Source organism: Lingula anatina, chromosome 9 (genome assembly GCF_051362555.1).
Source record: "Lingula anatina isolate TDL-2025a chromosome 9, LinAna3.0, whole genome shotgun sequence".
NCBI lineage: Eukaryota > Metazoa > Brachiopoda > Lingulata > Lingulida > Lingulidae > Lingula > Lingula anatina.
In genome coordinates this window covers 8,073,285-8,088,045 of record NC_141775.1, presented here as the reverse complement: position 1 = coordinate 8,088,045, position 14,761 = coordinate 8,073,285, and the positions used below count along the sequence as shown (strand labels likewise).

At 35.8% G+C, this 14,761-nt stretch overlaps 1 protein-coding gene across 13 annotated transcripts in view; it reads left to right on the top strand.

The window, feature by feature from the left end:
- LOC106151030 (rap1 GTPase-activating protein 1) overlaps positions 1-14,761 on the top strand; it is a 135,313-nt gene that overhangs the window by 100,474 nt on the left and 20,078 nt on the right. For 12 of the 13 annotated variants that reach the window (XM_086996209.1, XM_086996197.1, XM_086996195.1 and 9 more), the window contains one exon: positions 9,965-9,997. In XM_086996209.1, the coding sequence (XP_086852335.1) occupies positions 9,965-9,997 (33 nt within the window). Of the gene's footprint in view, positions 1-8,686; positions 8,884-9,964; positions 9,998-14,761 lie in introns of those variants that run through there. The other variant, XM_086996202.1, reaches the window with a different exon arrangement.

Below are 14,761 nucleotides of genomic sequence, written 5' to 3'. Positions count from 1 at the left end.
TCGCTTGCTTGATCTAAGCAGGCTTAATTGATATAATGCAAGCAACGTATCCTTTGTCATGAACAGAATATTTTGAAGCAGATTTGTTATAGAGAGAGGTCTTTAAATAGTTTTAACAGTTTTGGTTATAGTCTCTTGTAAAAATTACACATGAAGCAAATGTGTATAGTCAGCAATTTCAAAGGTATGTGGGGAAGGGGGGGGGGGAGTATTTTTCTGAAAAATGTGGACCTTTTTATTCCTTTAGTTCACCTTACTTGAAAAATGAATAAAAGCTATATATCAAATTTTGAGTCAGCGTGAAGCTTTTTAGGTGATAAGAATGATTCTCCCTCCCCCCCCGCAACCAGCTCCATCTTTCCCTGTGGGCCTGTACATATATATAACACCAATCCTTACAATTTAATTAACAGACATGGTACTCTGAGAAGGCGTCACAAATTAAATAGGAAATGAAGGTGTGTGTTTTAACACTGTTGATTCCTAGGGAACGTCTGTGTTCAGGATGCAGAGAGAAGAAGATCAACAAGCTCCATATTGACACTTGGTTAGAGCTCATTACAAGGTCCTAGATGTGATCAATAATTTGCCCGACTCGGGTGTCGGATTACGATGGGCGAGAACTGTGAAGTCGCGCTTACACTGGAGATAGCTCGGCTCTTCTCTGTAAAATCATTAAAAGTTGCTATATGGAAGAAGAAGAAGAAATTTTTTTGCTCCATTCAATAATTGGTTGGTGTTGGTGGTGAAAGCAGGAGGCCCCCTGATCGAGTGGCATGATAAATTGATAAAATACTGAGATAGGTACTTGAGCGAGGTTAGCAATTATTGAAGGGTAAATAAAGATGTTTCTCAGTTGGTTCTTTGCTGAGAGAACCACAGGAATATATCTCTTGCCTGTGGTGTGAACTGATGGTCAAACGAGAAGGGTGCACCAAGTAGGGTCAACCTATCTTCAGTGAAAATGTCACTTAAGATGTGTACACTGATCTACACTTTGTGATGACGTAGAATTGAAAAGGAAAAAAATGAATAGATATGTTCATAATGATTAAAACCATAGTACTGTTAATATATTTGGATATATGAAAGATGATCTTTAAAAACATTATTTTAAACATATTAGGTCACCACTGTTAAATTTATGAACCTTGGGTTGTTTGGTACACATTTTTTAGTTAATTATTAACTTATGCAGGCTGCATATGATACCTATGTTTTGATGTGGCTTTTGGTGAATAATTAATCACATATCTCCAACTTCTGTGATTGGCAAAGCCTGTCGTCTTTTGATGTCTAAAGCCTTGCTGTATTGCGTTCAATTTTGAAAGAATTACGATGATGATTAGTTAGAATAGAAAGTCAGGTTTCGGGACATTTCAGTAACAAGATAAGAGAGAGAAAGAGAGAGAGAGAGAGGGAGAATGAGGGAGAGAAAAAGATAATGTTGGGGGCAAGTCATCATTTCTCTAAACCATGGACTAGCATATTATAGACACAAATTATTGCTTAAAACAAAACTTCACTATGTAAATGTGTTTGCCTAATCCATACAAGAATTACATAATCCAGCTTTCAAACACAAATAGCTTTTAACTAATCAAAATGCTAGCCAGTTTTTCCCAACTTACTTGCATAGTCCTATCCTTTCAGACTATATGGTCTAACTAAGTCAAAACTCCCAGATTTGAGCCCTTTTCCCTTCACTTTGTTTTGAGATCCGAGGGCTGCAAAGTATTATCTTGTATGTTTCTCACTCATTTTTAGCCAATGAGAGAAGCTCAGAAAATTTCAAGAACATTAACGTCTAAGGCTAAGGCGCTTTGTGTAAATATTATCGCAGGTGAATGCCATCGTTGGCAATATAGGCTGTAAGTTTACTTGGAAACTAGCTACGACTAGAAGATTATCTTAGTGCTGGACTGAGGTGATAAAAGCAAAGTTTCTGCATACAGTTATCAAAATGCAGGCATCATGTTGGGAAGCTAAGAGGATAGTCGGGATTTTATTACGGCAGTTCAAATGTTAGAAGTGAACGTGGGTGGGTATATTACTGCAAGAGAGTGTGTGATTAACTTTTTTGTATTACTGTTGATTTTGCTTTTAACAGATTAATATACTATACTGTTTTTCAATTACTGATATGAACATTGAATTAGGGTTAGTGGTGGCAGTTGGTGGGGGGGGGGGGGGGTTTACCATGCTTTATATGTGTTAAAAAGAACCATAAATAATATATGACCAATTTTAAGCACTTGTCAACAGATTACTTGGAAGCTTGTAACTGGTGGACATTCTGAAATCAAACACTGTAAATGGGCAATGCATAACTTACATCTTAACAAATTCTACACATGTAACTGAAGTGCAATAATTTCTCCCAAGAGAGTCGGAATCTTTGGAGAACATGTACAATATGCCCATTGGACAAGGGAGTCCAAGTTCTGTAATTGGAAAAACAATTAACACTATTTACCCTTGGGGCCAGAGATGTGTGGTTATGCAAGGAGAAATCTGACCCAAGGGAAAAAGAAAAGATTGGTTCCCATGGGAGATATTGTATACGGAAAAGAAATATTTGAGGACAGGGAGAAAGAGTGAGAGAGAGAGAGGGAGGAGGGTAAGAATCAGAGGGAATGTCAGCATGCGTGTGTGTGTGTGTGTGTGTGTGTGTTATCCCTTCACTGTCCCATAGTATGTTTTATGTACTAGTATCATTACTTAACCACCAATAGAGTGCAGCTTTTGATCATTAAAAAGATATTTATTTGAATGTGAATGAGGAATTGACTGATAACTTATGGTTAGATATAGTGAACATAATGCGATCACCACTCTGAGTATTATGCTTTTAATTTAGTTCTCATGAACTGCTTGTTCAGATTGCAGCACCCCTTGACCCCCCTCCCCCCCCCCCCCCCGCCCCCCCCCCCCACACACACACACACACACACACAAATCCCATTCTTTGTTTTTCTCAGCTCATCTTGGGGTACAATTATATGAGATATTATATATTCCAATCAGGCAAGTTCTTTCTGAAATAAGTAGAGAAATTAAATATATTACAGCCATTTTTAGCACAGCCCTGGTCATTTGAAAAATTGGGCTAGATGTGCTAACTGAACTAAATTATAGATGCGAAAGAGCATTCTATATACATAGCATGCCTTATTTGTGAGAAGCACTCATATGTTGAAAAATCTGAGTAGTAAAGTACAGGGAAATTATAATAAATGAGAGGAAATTTTATCATGTGAGTGGGCAATGTGCTTAGTATGTGATTTGTGATTCGTAAATAGCCGTGATCATATCAAGTAACGTGGATGCACTCGAGTTGTGTTTATGAGCGCTGGGAATTTGCCCTGCAGTTCACAGTCTAGCTACATGTAGCTGGTGTGCATGCAATACTTGAATGTGTACTTCTGTGGCATTTTTAGAAGCCAGCTGGTTTCACAAAAAAGCTAGATTCAGACTGGATGTTAGCGTAAACCAAAATATTAAATCCACTTAGAGCCTGAAGATAAATCAAACTGAGCCCTTAAAAACAAAGAAATTTCATAATTATTATTTTAAAGTAGGTTAAATGTCTATGGTTTAAATGATTAAACTTTCATTTTCAAGTACAGCAATGAAAGTGGGGTCCTACATGATGGGGTGATTAATAGAAGTGATAATGATCCACTGAACCGTACTAAGTTATGGTATCCACACTTGTTTATATGTGGACTTCGGTTACTGAGGAGGGGGGAAAACCTGTAAGAAAAGTTAGAACTCCAGTATTTTTTTCATGCAGTTAAAGGAATGAATATATGTTATTTATTTCTGAAATAGTTATGACTAGCTCTGGAATAATTATATAAACATTATGTATGACAAAATGTATCTTGCAGAAAGCATTGGACTGCATAGCTTCCTAATAGCAACACAAAAGGAAGCTGTAACAGTTTTGTTTTGCATAGACAGACAATTTGGCTTGGATATTAGTCTGAAAGGAAAATGATCAAGTATAAAGTCAAAATCCAATTTAACGGAGTATTCCCTGATTGCAATAAGTCTTCTCTGCCATGGTTCCTGACAGGTTTGATTCCCAGTCAGGAGATGATATGATAACTAACTTATTTATTGAATTGTTTGTTTGTCTTGTTCGATTTTTGGGCTGAGTCAATTTCCAAGGTCTTTATAGATTCCTGCATCTTAGGGTGTATTTCATAATGAAATTATCATAGTAGTCAGACTGATCTAGAATTGGGGGGGGGGGAGACTCTTGCTGAATGCAGTCAGATTAACAGCTTAACATGCCTCCTCCTGGCATTGTATAGAATACAGAAAAGCTGGTGATTATATGAGTACATTAGTAACAAGACATGTTAATCTGATTGCATTCAGCGAGAGTCCCCCATGGAATTAGTTCAAACTACCTATGATGGTTTCATTGTGAATACAACCTTAGACTCACTTTTAACAAGAGAAAATTGTTCTTTTTTTCGATCTCTTCTATTCCCTTATTCAGACAGCGAAAATGAAAAAAAAAAGAAGATTGGAAGTTGATGAATTAAAGTCATCAGGAATATTTGTTCATCTAAATCCAATGAAATCCATTAGTCACATGTCAATTACAAACTCATAGCATTTTGCAGATAGAATTTTTTTGCCTTTGTGAAGTCATTATTGACTTTTTAAATCCATTATCATTGATGAGTTATACAAGATGAATACCTTCCGTGTTAAGACCCGAGAGATTTTAATTAAGCAAAGGAAATTTGCGTCCACATTAGGATGAAAAATGAGAAGGAAGCTAATTAGTCTGAATTTCGTAGGCAGTGAGTATTGTAATCAAGCCACTATCTATATAGTTTGTCACCCTGTGCATAACACTCATGTGCACACACACACACACACACACACACACACACACACACACAGAGAGAGAGAGAGAGAGAGAGAGAGAGAGAGAGAGAGAGAGACCAAGCTAAAATAGTCTTGAGTCAGTTCAGCTATAGATAAGTCATGCATAACATATATTGTGTATAAATAAGATGAATATTTAAAAGGGATCTTGATTGCAGTGAGATCTTCTCGCACAGCACATACAGGGAGACATGGTCATTGATTTGTTTCACATTTGTTTGATTGGGCCCCTGTTAAAATATGTGATAATGTTTTATGTGACTAAGGGCTCATTCCCATTGAAACTATTGATCTACATGGATCGTTCCAACTCTGCAGGAACTCTCACTGAATACAATCAGTTTAACAGGCTAGCATGCCTTCTCTTCTTTCCACTTTCATATATTCACCATTTTTTTCTGTATTTTTCTCAATGCCATTTTGTGATTCTATGACTTTAGTTATAAAGTGCTGGAACTGCCATGGTTTATTAGTATAATTCAGGTGCAGAATGATTAAAAGTCTTCATTAAATTTATCCACAGTCAAATGATACATGGGTGATATATCTTGGGATATTGAAAATGATGTCTTATTGTGAAGATATCCGTTCTGTTTCTGGTTCTAGAATTAGATGAATATCATTGGTTATGAATGATAAGATTTAAAAAGGCTTATTCCAAATGGCTTAATCTTGTCCTATCAAATGCTGTCATTGTTTCTTCTAAATCTATCATTTCATGACCTTCTGTTCGGTTGATACGGAGTTATATTTAGAAGAAAACCAGTTAATATTTAATCTATCCGTCAACGGTTATTATCTCTCGTGCACATGCTCTTGTACCAATTGTTTTCTCTCTGAGCTTGCCAATGGTTTATTTGGGGACAGGGATAATCTGTTCCTTAATCTGTAGACGCAGGATTTTAGGTGGAGTGTTTGGGTGAATTTTAAGCCGATACATACATTTATCACTACAATAGGTCCACTGTTGTAACCATATCTTTACCTTTTCTTTTGTCCTATGGGGGTATTTGTAATGTCAAACTTTAATCTGTTATTTATGATTTTTTTAAAATGATTTTTTCAATATTATCAACCAGTGCTTGTTTTGCAACACTTAAAAAGTTAAAGCCCAATCCGAATTTATTCTGATGTAAAGTTAGACGAGTTTTGAATGCCACCAAAAGTTTTTGAAGGATGATACAAGGTACAATTTTGGGAAATCTTTTGAATTTAACGTTTATTTTTCACTATCCTTTTGTGTAGAGCATGTCTTTTTCTCTGAAAGTTGAGTGCCATATTCTAGAATGCCTTAGTTGATGTGTGAATTTGTCACAACTAGCACAATTTGAACACCAGGATCTGTATCTGACCTAACACAATCAGTTTGGCAATTTCTTTTATCTCTTCATTCTTTTTGCCCTACTACATATGACTGCTCATGTTATTTGACTCTTGATTTTGTATATCTAGATCTTTTAGAACTAAGAGAGCTTTTTAGTGAACTTTGTCATTTTAGTGTGTGTGTGTGTGTGTGTGTGTGTGTGTGTGTGTGTGTGTGTGTCGCTGCACACATATGTGCATGTGTGGCACTGAATGTGTATAACACACAGAAAATGTTAAAACAATAGCAAAAAGAGGTGGATGGTAAAATGTGTATGCTGGATTCAATAGACATCCTGAGTACAATTTACTTTACGCAGGCATATCCTTTATTAGACATTACCAAAATGCAGCTGACTTGATAATTTAATCTGGAGATATATTTCGGAATAGTGGACTTTCAGAATTGCAAACCTTTGGAAAAGTGATCCTTCAGAACAGCATTGTCTCTGAATAGGGACCTTCAGACTAGCTGTCCTTTGGAAAGTATAGCTACGCTCCCTATGAAGCATTAATTAAGTGTCTGTATATTTGAGCAGAACACAGGGGATCTCTTGGGGTGCAATTGATAGATCTTTTTAATCTTCAAAATATTGATTTGGACCCTGTACTCATGATGTAAAAGTTCTGAAAAAAAAACTAATTGGCTTTATATTAGATAGTATATGTTTATTCTGAAAGACTTGAGACAAAATTTTTTCGCTTAAAAAAACTTTAGGGAAAGGGGGAGGAGAACATTTTAAAGTTAATGAGTTAACAACCTACCTGCTGCTTACTGTAGAATCTATCCAAAAGATTGGTCCTTGGAGGTTAATTAGGGGTATGTTATAGCTAAAGTATTTAGAAACTGGATATCTAGGTGGTGTGGATATTAAGTAACAGGATAGCTAGGTAGCAGCTGTTCCTGACTACTGAACTTTGCTTTGAAATAGCTCCTAAGTGGAAGAGACAGAAATTGTAGAGAGAAAAAAATGGCATTTTTTTGCAAGAAAAATGTGGTTTTAAAATAGGATCAGTGATAACTTGATCTCATTGCTGGTAGATGTTTGTCTAAAATGATTTGAAGAAAAGATGATCTTTTAAAATGGGGAATGTGTTTTCCTATAAAACAAAAATGAGCAGAGCAGTACTTTTATATAGAGTGCAATAGAGCAGATATTTTGTGGATGAACATCAGAAAAAAAAACTTGTTTTGACTCTTACTTACAGGTAGCACTAAAAACTTATTACTGCTGTCAGGATGCCTTTGCTATTTCCAGCATTTCCGGTATCTTGTGGTTGGTTTCTGGTAATCTCTGATGCTTAGGATAGTAAATCCATGTCTGAAATTTAATACCAAACACCATACAAGTATTACATGTTATATAGAGCACCAGCAAACCTGATGAATGGAGTTGATTTCACCAAATGTTTATTGTTCTTGCAGCCTTTCCAGTCCTTTCTTGTTTTGCTAGTGAAATGTGGGAAACAGCCAAAGTGTCAGCATTTACTTTGAGTTGTGTCTTTTTGAATTTTCACTGATTTAAGTGAAAGCAGACAGAAAACCAAGTTTCTTCTTCAAGAAGGACGTGGGCCAACAGTGTCTTGATTGTTCAGAATACCAATGGACAATTTCCTCTGTCTCAGTAATGGAGTCATGCCTTTTTGAATGTTGGTTGATCTGATAGGAAACCTGACAGAAAATGGCACTTCTTCATTAGGGAAAATAGGGCTTGATTGTTCAGGGCTCTGCTGGATAATTTCCCTTGTTTACAAATGTTAATCAGCAGGAAATCTAATGGAGATGGAACTGTCAAAAGATATTAAGAGAGAAACGGTTTGCCATCAGGAGTGTTGGTGAGCACTCCGAGTTTTCCCATGCTTCAGTTGTGACAGCTCAAGTTTGGGGGACAGGTTATTTAGGAACAGAAAAGAAAAACAAGGCATCGTTGGCTGCCTCCGAGTTTTGTGAAATAACAAGGCATTGGGATATTTCCAGTTATCAGAGGTGACTTAGGACCAAGTTTAAGCAGATTTAGGTGAAGTACAGTTGTTGACAAGTTGTGCTTACTCTGTGTCAGAAGGCAACTTAATTAAACATTGTGGACATTACAGCAAATAGTGAAACTTTAATTTAGGAGACATTTCTACAAATTTTATGCATTCAGAAGTTTCAGGAAAAGACAATTACCAAAGCACATGCCAAAAATTAACTTACGGAGTTACTTGAAGACTGTGAGAAAAGTTAATTTACCAGGATTTTGAGAAAAGTTAATTTACCAGAGGATTTCATGCAGTAAGCACCTGGCAGAAATCAACTTACAGAATGACTTGAAGATTGAGGAAAAAACAATTAATTTCCCAGAAAAATTTCTTGCCAGAAAGTAACTAATAACTACAAACATGGGAAGACCTGACCAAACATTGTGGTGACTTGGCAGTAAAAGACATGTCCAAAAAGATGTGGAGTCCTAATGGCCAAGTGTCAAGCCCACCCCTGCTGCCATCTGGTGTTTTAGATAGAATAATAGGAAGAAAAAGATGCAACAGCTTGCAGGGCAGCATTGGATTTGATATTTTTAGAATTAAAGGGTTGCGTAGGAGGTCTATGTCTGTTAGTGCAACCACAGAGTAAGTTTAATACTGGAAAAAAGTGGATATATATGTAGTGGTCTTATAGGAGTCTGTTGCCTTGAAAGTTTATATATATATGTAAGTTTAATACTGGAAAAAAGTGGATATATATGTAGTGGTCTTATAGGAGTCTGTTGCCTTGAAAGTTTATATATATATGGATATGGACCTTTGACCCTCCAACTCTTTAATTACTTCCCAATCCCTCTTATGTGTCCCCCCCTTTCTCTCTTCCTCTCTTTCTTCTTCTTCTTCATCTTTCTCTAGAATGTAAACCAACCATGTATAGAGTTTTAGGCTTCGTTCACATGCAATGTCTATTTTCTATTTTCTATTTTCTATTTTCGGTATGTCTTATGATCACGGTCTGTGCACTGAATATCCCGCGGCGTAATTACTGGCAGCGCGAGCCAGTTACTATAAGTTACTATAAGTAACTGGCTCGCGCTGCCAGTAATTACGCGGCGGGATATTCAGTGCACAGACCGTGATCATAAGACATACCGAAAATAGAAAATAGAAAATAGAAAATAGACATTGCATGTGAACGAAGCCTTATACCACCCTTATAATGCTTTTTTTTCTAAGAAATTAATATTTTTAAAATATTTTATATATCTTAGTCTTATAAAGGTAAATGTATTTGGTGGACTGTGTTTATGTATGAGGAGATGACTAACATAAGTCAGAGATGATAACAGGTAGACAGCTAGGTGTGTAGCTAGGAAGGGGTGTATTGAATTACATCCCTATTAACTGACTCCATTTCATAACTTATACTTTATTATCAGTGTTCTTCTCTGTGAGCATATAAAAGTGTATCCTTGTCCTTTTCATGTTTAAATTTCAGGCAAATGATAAAGAAATGAAGAAACTTGTGGTTATCACTTGACATTTTATGTATATATTTACCTATTTAAATGTAGAATTTTTTTACAATTTCTTTTCAGCAGAATAGTGAAAAACAATGAATGAAGTGCTCAAAAAATGGTTGTTTGAAATTAAAAAGATGATAACACAGTCTTTGAAATTTTTTTGATTTCGTTTTTGTTAATAAATTTGTTCCTTGTCATTGCAGGTGTGATGCCCCGTTGACGTTACGAAACTACAGGTAAGGAACTTTGATTTTTCTACTTATTCATTAGCCTATTAGCCTTACATTAATTTAGCAATATTCTACTCAGAAGAGATTGCATCTTGTATAAGACATTTTCACCAAATTGAATCCCTGGGCCCAAAAGGAAAGCAATTTTTCACCTAGTAAAGACATACCCCTTCAGAACCCTAGTGATCATGTCAGCACATTTAAATATGACACCTTATATATAAATGCCTCTTATAACAGAAGTTTCAGTTGACACAAAATATAAAATATGAAATTCAGATAAAAACAATGGTTCAATGGTTTTTGATTAAAAGTTTTGTTTACTTCCTTTTTTATTCTGTTATTTTTCTTAGTAAATCTTTTATTTGTATAAGTGATTGACATAAAAGCTTAAGGTTTGGAATTATACACACACACACACACACACACACACACACACACACACACACACGAAAAAAAAACAGGTGCACATGCACACAAACATATACAATTCCACACACGTACACACGTACATGCACACACACATACATACATATATGCACACACCCCTGCATGCATTTTCATATACACTTCAAGTTCAATTGAAGGTAAGTTTGAATTCAATAGTGTGCGTTGCTAGAGTATATGGGTGCTTTCCCAGAGATTTAGATCGATCTAAAGATTAAGTTTTAGATCGACCTAACTCCCTGGGGGTTCATGCTAAATTGCAGTCAGCCAAGCGGGCACCATAGTTAATTACCCCCTTACAGCTTTTAGTAGGCAGGACAGATGCTTAAGCCGGCCAAGCTGACAGTAATCTAGTGAGACTCCCCGCAGGGATAGATCGATCTAAAAATCTATGGAAATGGGGTGTTTTACTTGTATCATCTCATAAGAGATATAAGGAAATTGGAAGCCGTGAGGTTATCTTATATTTCACAAATTAGTAGGAAATGGGGGAAATGTACAATGTTAATGTCTGGGGATTATGTTATTTGACTTACCTGGGAATGGAAATTGAGGTGATGAAAACAATTTTTTAGTAAATCGATGCTTTTTTGTCCATGGCGATTTGTGTCCTGTTAAACACGCGATCCATTTATTTGTCTTTCTAAAGAGGTAAAAATAACAATTTCGTGTGGTTGCTGTTCTTAAAGGGATACACAGATATTACAGTGAAAACGGAAGCAAATCTAAGGCTTGTCTGCTGCATTTATATTGCAATATTTAGAAAATTGTCGAAGATGTTTTTGATAAGGAATTGATGGGATTATACGGTGTAGCAACAGATGTGCCATTTAGTTAACATTTTGTTATCGATTTGACTGCAGTTTTAAGTTTGTCAGTTTTTCAGCTGGAAGGTGAACATAACTATTATGTTAACTTATGGCCTGGCGTGTATTAGCTTACATTCAAAGTCGTCTGGTATCTAATATTTGGATTGAAAGCGATCCATTGTCTTTTTCAAACTCATGACTTTGAGAGCAAATAGTGTTTCAGTAGGATACAGCATAGCAAATTCAGTTTACCATGGTTGTGTAGTTTTCAATAACAATTAAGGCTAGTTTACATTTGGAAAAAACCTGATTCAGCCCTGGTACAATCTTGGCTCACACCAGGACATTTTCACAGTGACTTACAGTGCAAAAGAAATTTTTTTATCTGAATCTGATAATGACTGGAGTGGGTGTAAACTGTCTTTTTTTAAGTAGGTTGCTTTTTATCAATATCTGCCATTTTGTGCCTCAAGGAGTGCTGAATTAATGTTAATGGCTAATGGAAAATATATTATTATGGCTCTAGGGAGTTCTGACGGCTGAAATGACTTATGGCAATTATCATTTATGAGTCTCACTAAATTTTAAAAACAATAATGACTAGTTAAGCACCTTAGCTTTGGTACAATATAAAGGCACATTTTAAAACTTGTAAACTTGAAAATCTGAGCGTCTTCCGGAAGACCCAGAAGACGGCCTCAATCCGCCCCTGGTCATGTGATGCACATTACACGTGCTAAGCAGGCAACAGTGTTCAGGAGACAAGATAATTCCAGTAGAGAAATGAGAAACGTGCAAAGATGGAAAAGTAATAATAATGTCTTTAATCATATTTGACATGCAACTTATTTTTTGGAAGATTTTGATTGAAAAACTGTGAAAATAAATACCAAGTAATAAAATTTCATTTTAGTTAATGAGACATAAATTAAAATCGCCTGGTAATACTTTTTTATTATCTTTGTTACGCAGGCAGTCATAATGAAAGATTTGATATTAGAAAAGAGGACTATCAAATGATGAAGACATTATTCACCTTTTGGCACATGTTTCTGTTAAACTGGTGTGTTTTTCATCATCCACTTACCAGGTTGTTAATTTGAGATTTAATTATTTTTAAGATAAGGTAATTAATAAAGAATGGAATGATATGAAAAGAAATCAAAACACTGCAAATTACTGATAGAAATGGAAATTAAATAAAAATAACATCTTAACACAGGTCTAAAGGCAAGGTCTTTTTTTTTTGGGGGGGGGGGGGGGGCAGGGGTTAAAAGAAATGCTCTTGGTCCGAAATGATCTACTCTGAAGTAAAAAATAGCCCAGTGTTCAACGAGTGATGACTTACACTGGCATCAGTCTGATTAATTAAGATATCCAACCATGTTGGTCATAAGTGAACAGTGGTAAAAAGATTGATGGTCAGATTTTTTTATTATAATTGTATGATCTAGGTTCTAGGCCATTCTGGCATTATAGGTTGACAAAGGTCCACTTTTTCATAAAAAGTACCACCTTTTCCTATTTTTCAAATGCTGGCTACAGGCTTGTAACAGGTCCATTATATTTAGGTACACACATACATCCTTACACACACACACACACACACACACATGCACACATGCACACACACACGCATTCTCAGAATTTCTAAAATCTAATTACTAGTAGTGAAAATCATGCCCCCAGAAGAAAACAAGAAACACATTGGCCTCTTTACATGGACATTGGACATCATGAGAACCACTCACCTGAATTAATTAGACAAGAATGTTGACATGTGAATTGTTGGGAGTCAGAAGCACTGGTGTCTCTTCAGGCTACACATTAGATAAATAAACATCTGTTGCTAACAGCTGAGCATCTTCACTCTGTCACATAAAATTAAGGATTATTATACTCAGTTATATTGCACATATTGGCTATGAATTCAATAAATGCCATGCACTCTGAGATATTTTATAAGATGTTCATTGTGAAATAGTTCATAAAGATTTAGATTGTTATTATTTTATTCTATTTTATTATATTTGCTATGTCTCTACATTTATATATATTTCATAAAGGTGAAAAGAAAATCCAGTGATTTTTTTTACTATATTCTGAGTATTAATTTTAACTCAACTGACCAAGAACTTGATGTTACATCTGATATTTTTTGGTCACATCTCATTTTATTTACACTTATATAAACACTTTGGTAAATTAGGCAATTATTTCCGGTCAAATTGTCTCACATTAATTATTGAGCCATTACCAAGAGAAATTCAGCGCTTCTGGCTGTACTACCACATTTCATTTCATTAACGCAGTATTTTAAATTTGATTATTCTGAATTACATTGCATTTCAAGTGCCATGCCTAAGACCCCATTCCCATAGGCAACATCGGTCTACATCGATCGACCCAACTCTGCGGGGACTCTTGCTAAGTGCAATCAGCTTAACAGAATGACACATGCAATGGGATACGCATCTTGGTGATGCATGTTTGTCTTATAGTACCCAATAGGATTTTGGTCCAATTTCCTATTGGACATCTTACAAGACTCCATAGGAAATGCCTTTCACTTAAAGACTCCCTCCTCCCTGCCTCTTCAGTTACTTTTCTTGTCTTTAATTAAGCCAGGTAACAATAAAGTTTGGGGTGCCACCTCATGGTGCTGATTGCAACCAAGGAGCACCTTCTGGTAGCATTTAAATTAAGGTGACACTTGATGACACCTATGTGACACCCTGACATCGGACAGTCGTTATGGTGGTGACTTGCTGTAAACAGATGCTTATCAATACATTATCTGTGTAGATCTTACTCATGTCAGGAGAGTCTTGGCTCAGCTAGGTGGGTGACACCTGACAAACAACTGATATGACAGGTGTCACCTATTAAATGGACCATAGATAACAGATAGGAAACAACAGATCTTGATTGACTAGTTTAGAGTCTGAACTAAGGTGACACCTGGCTATCTATTAGATGTGACAGATAGGTCATCTTTGAAAGGAATCAAAGATTATTATAAACTCCCAGCTGTAACAAGGCACATCAGTGAAATTTACAACATATATACAGTGATACCTACTTTGGAACATATAATATTATATAAACAGTGATACCTACTTTGGAACTAAACTGCCCCTCCAAAGGAGATATTATGTCTTAGTAGTTGGTTTATTGGTCTTATTGTTAGTGGACAAGATATTTTACTAAGTCTTCATAAATTTTCATGACAAGTTCAGGATACACGTGAAGTGTTGAATTGATGAAGGCGTTAATTGCTGTAATTTAATGGCAAATTCTCAATATTATCCCAAGAGACTTACAAGTTTCACAATAATTTCCCTTGCAGGTTTCCTTAAATGTTGAATAAGCTATTTGATGCATGCTGATCCAGGACATACTATGATACCAGCTTAATTGATAACAGACTCAAGTCTCAATTGAGAATAGTCATAAATTTTTCATAGATGCTTCATACTGATCATATAGTATGAAGTCTGACTGCAGTCAGCCT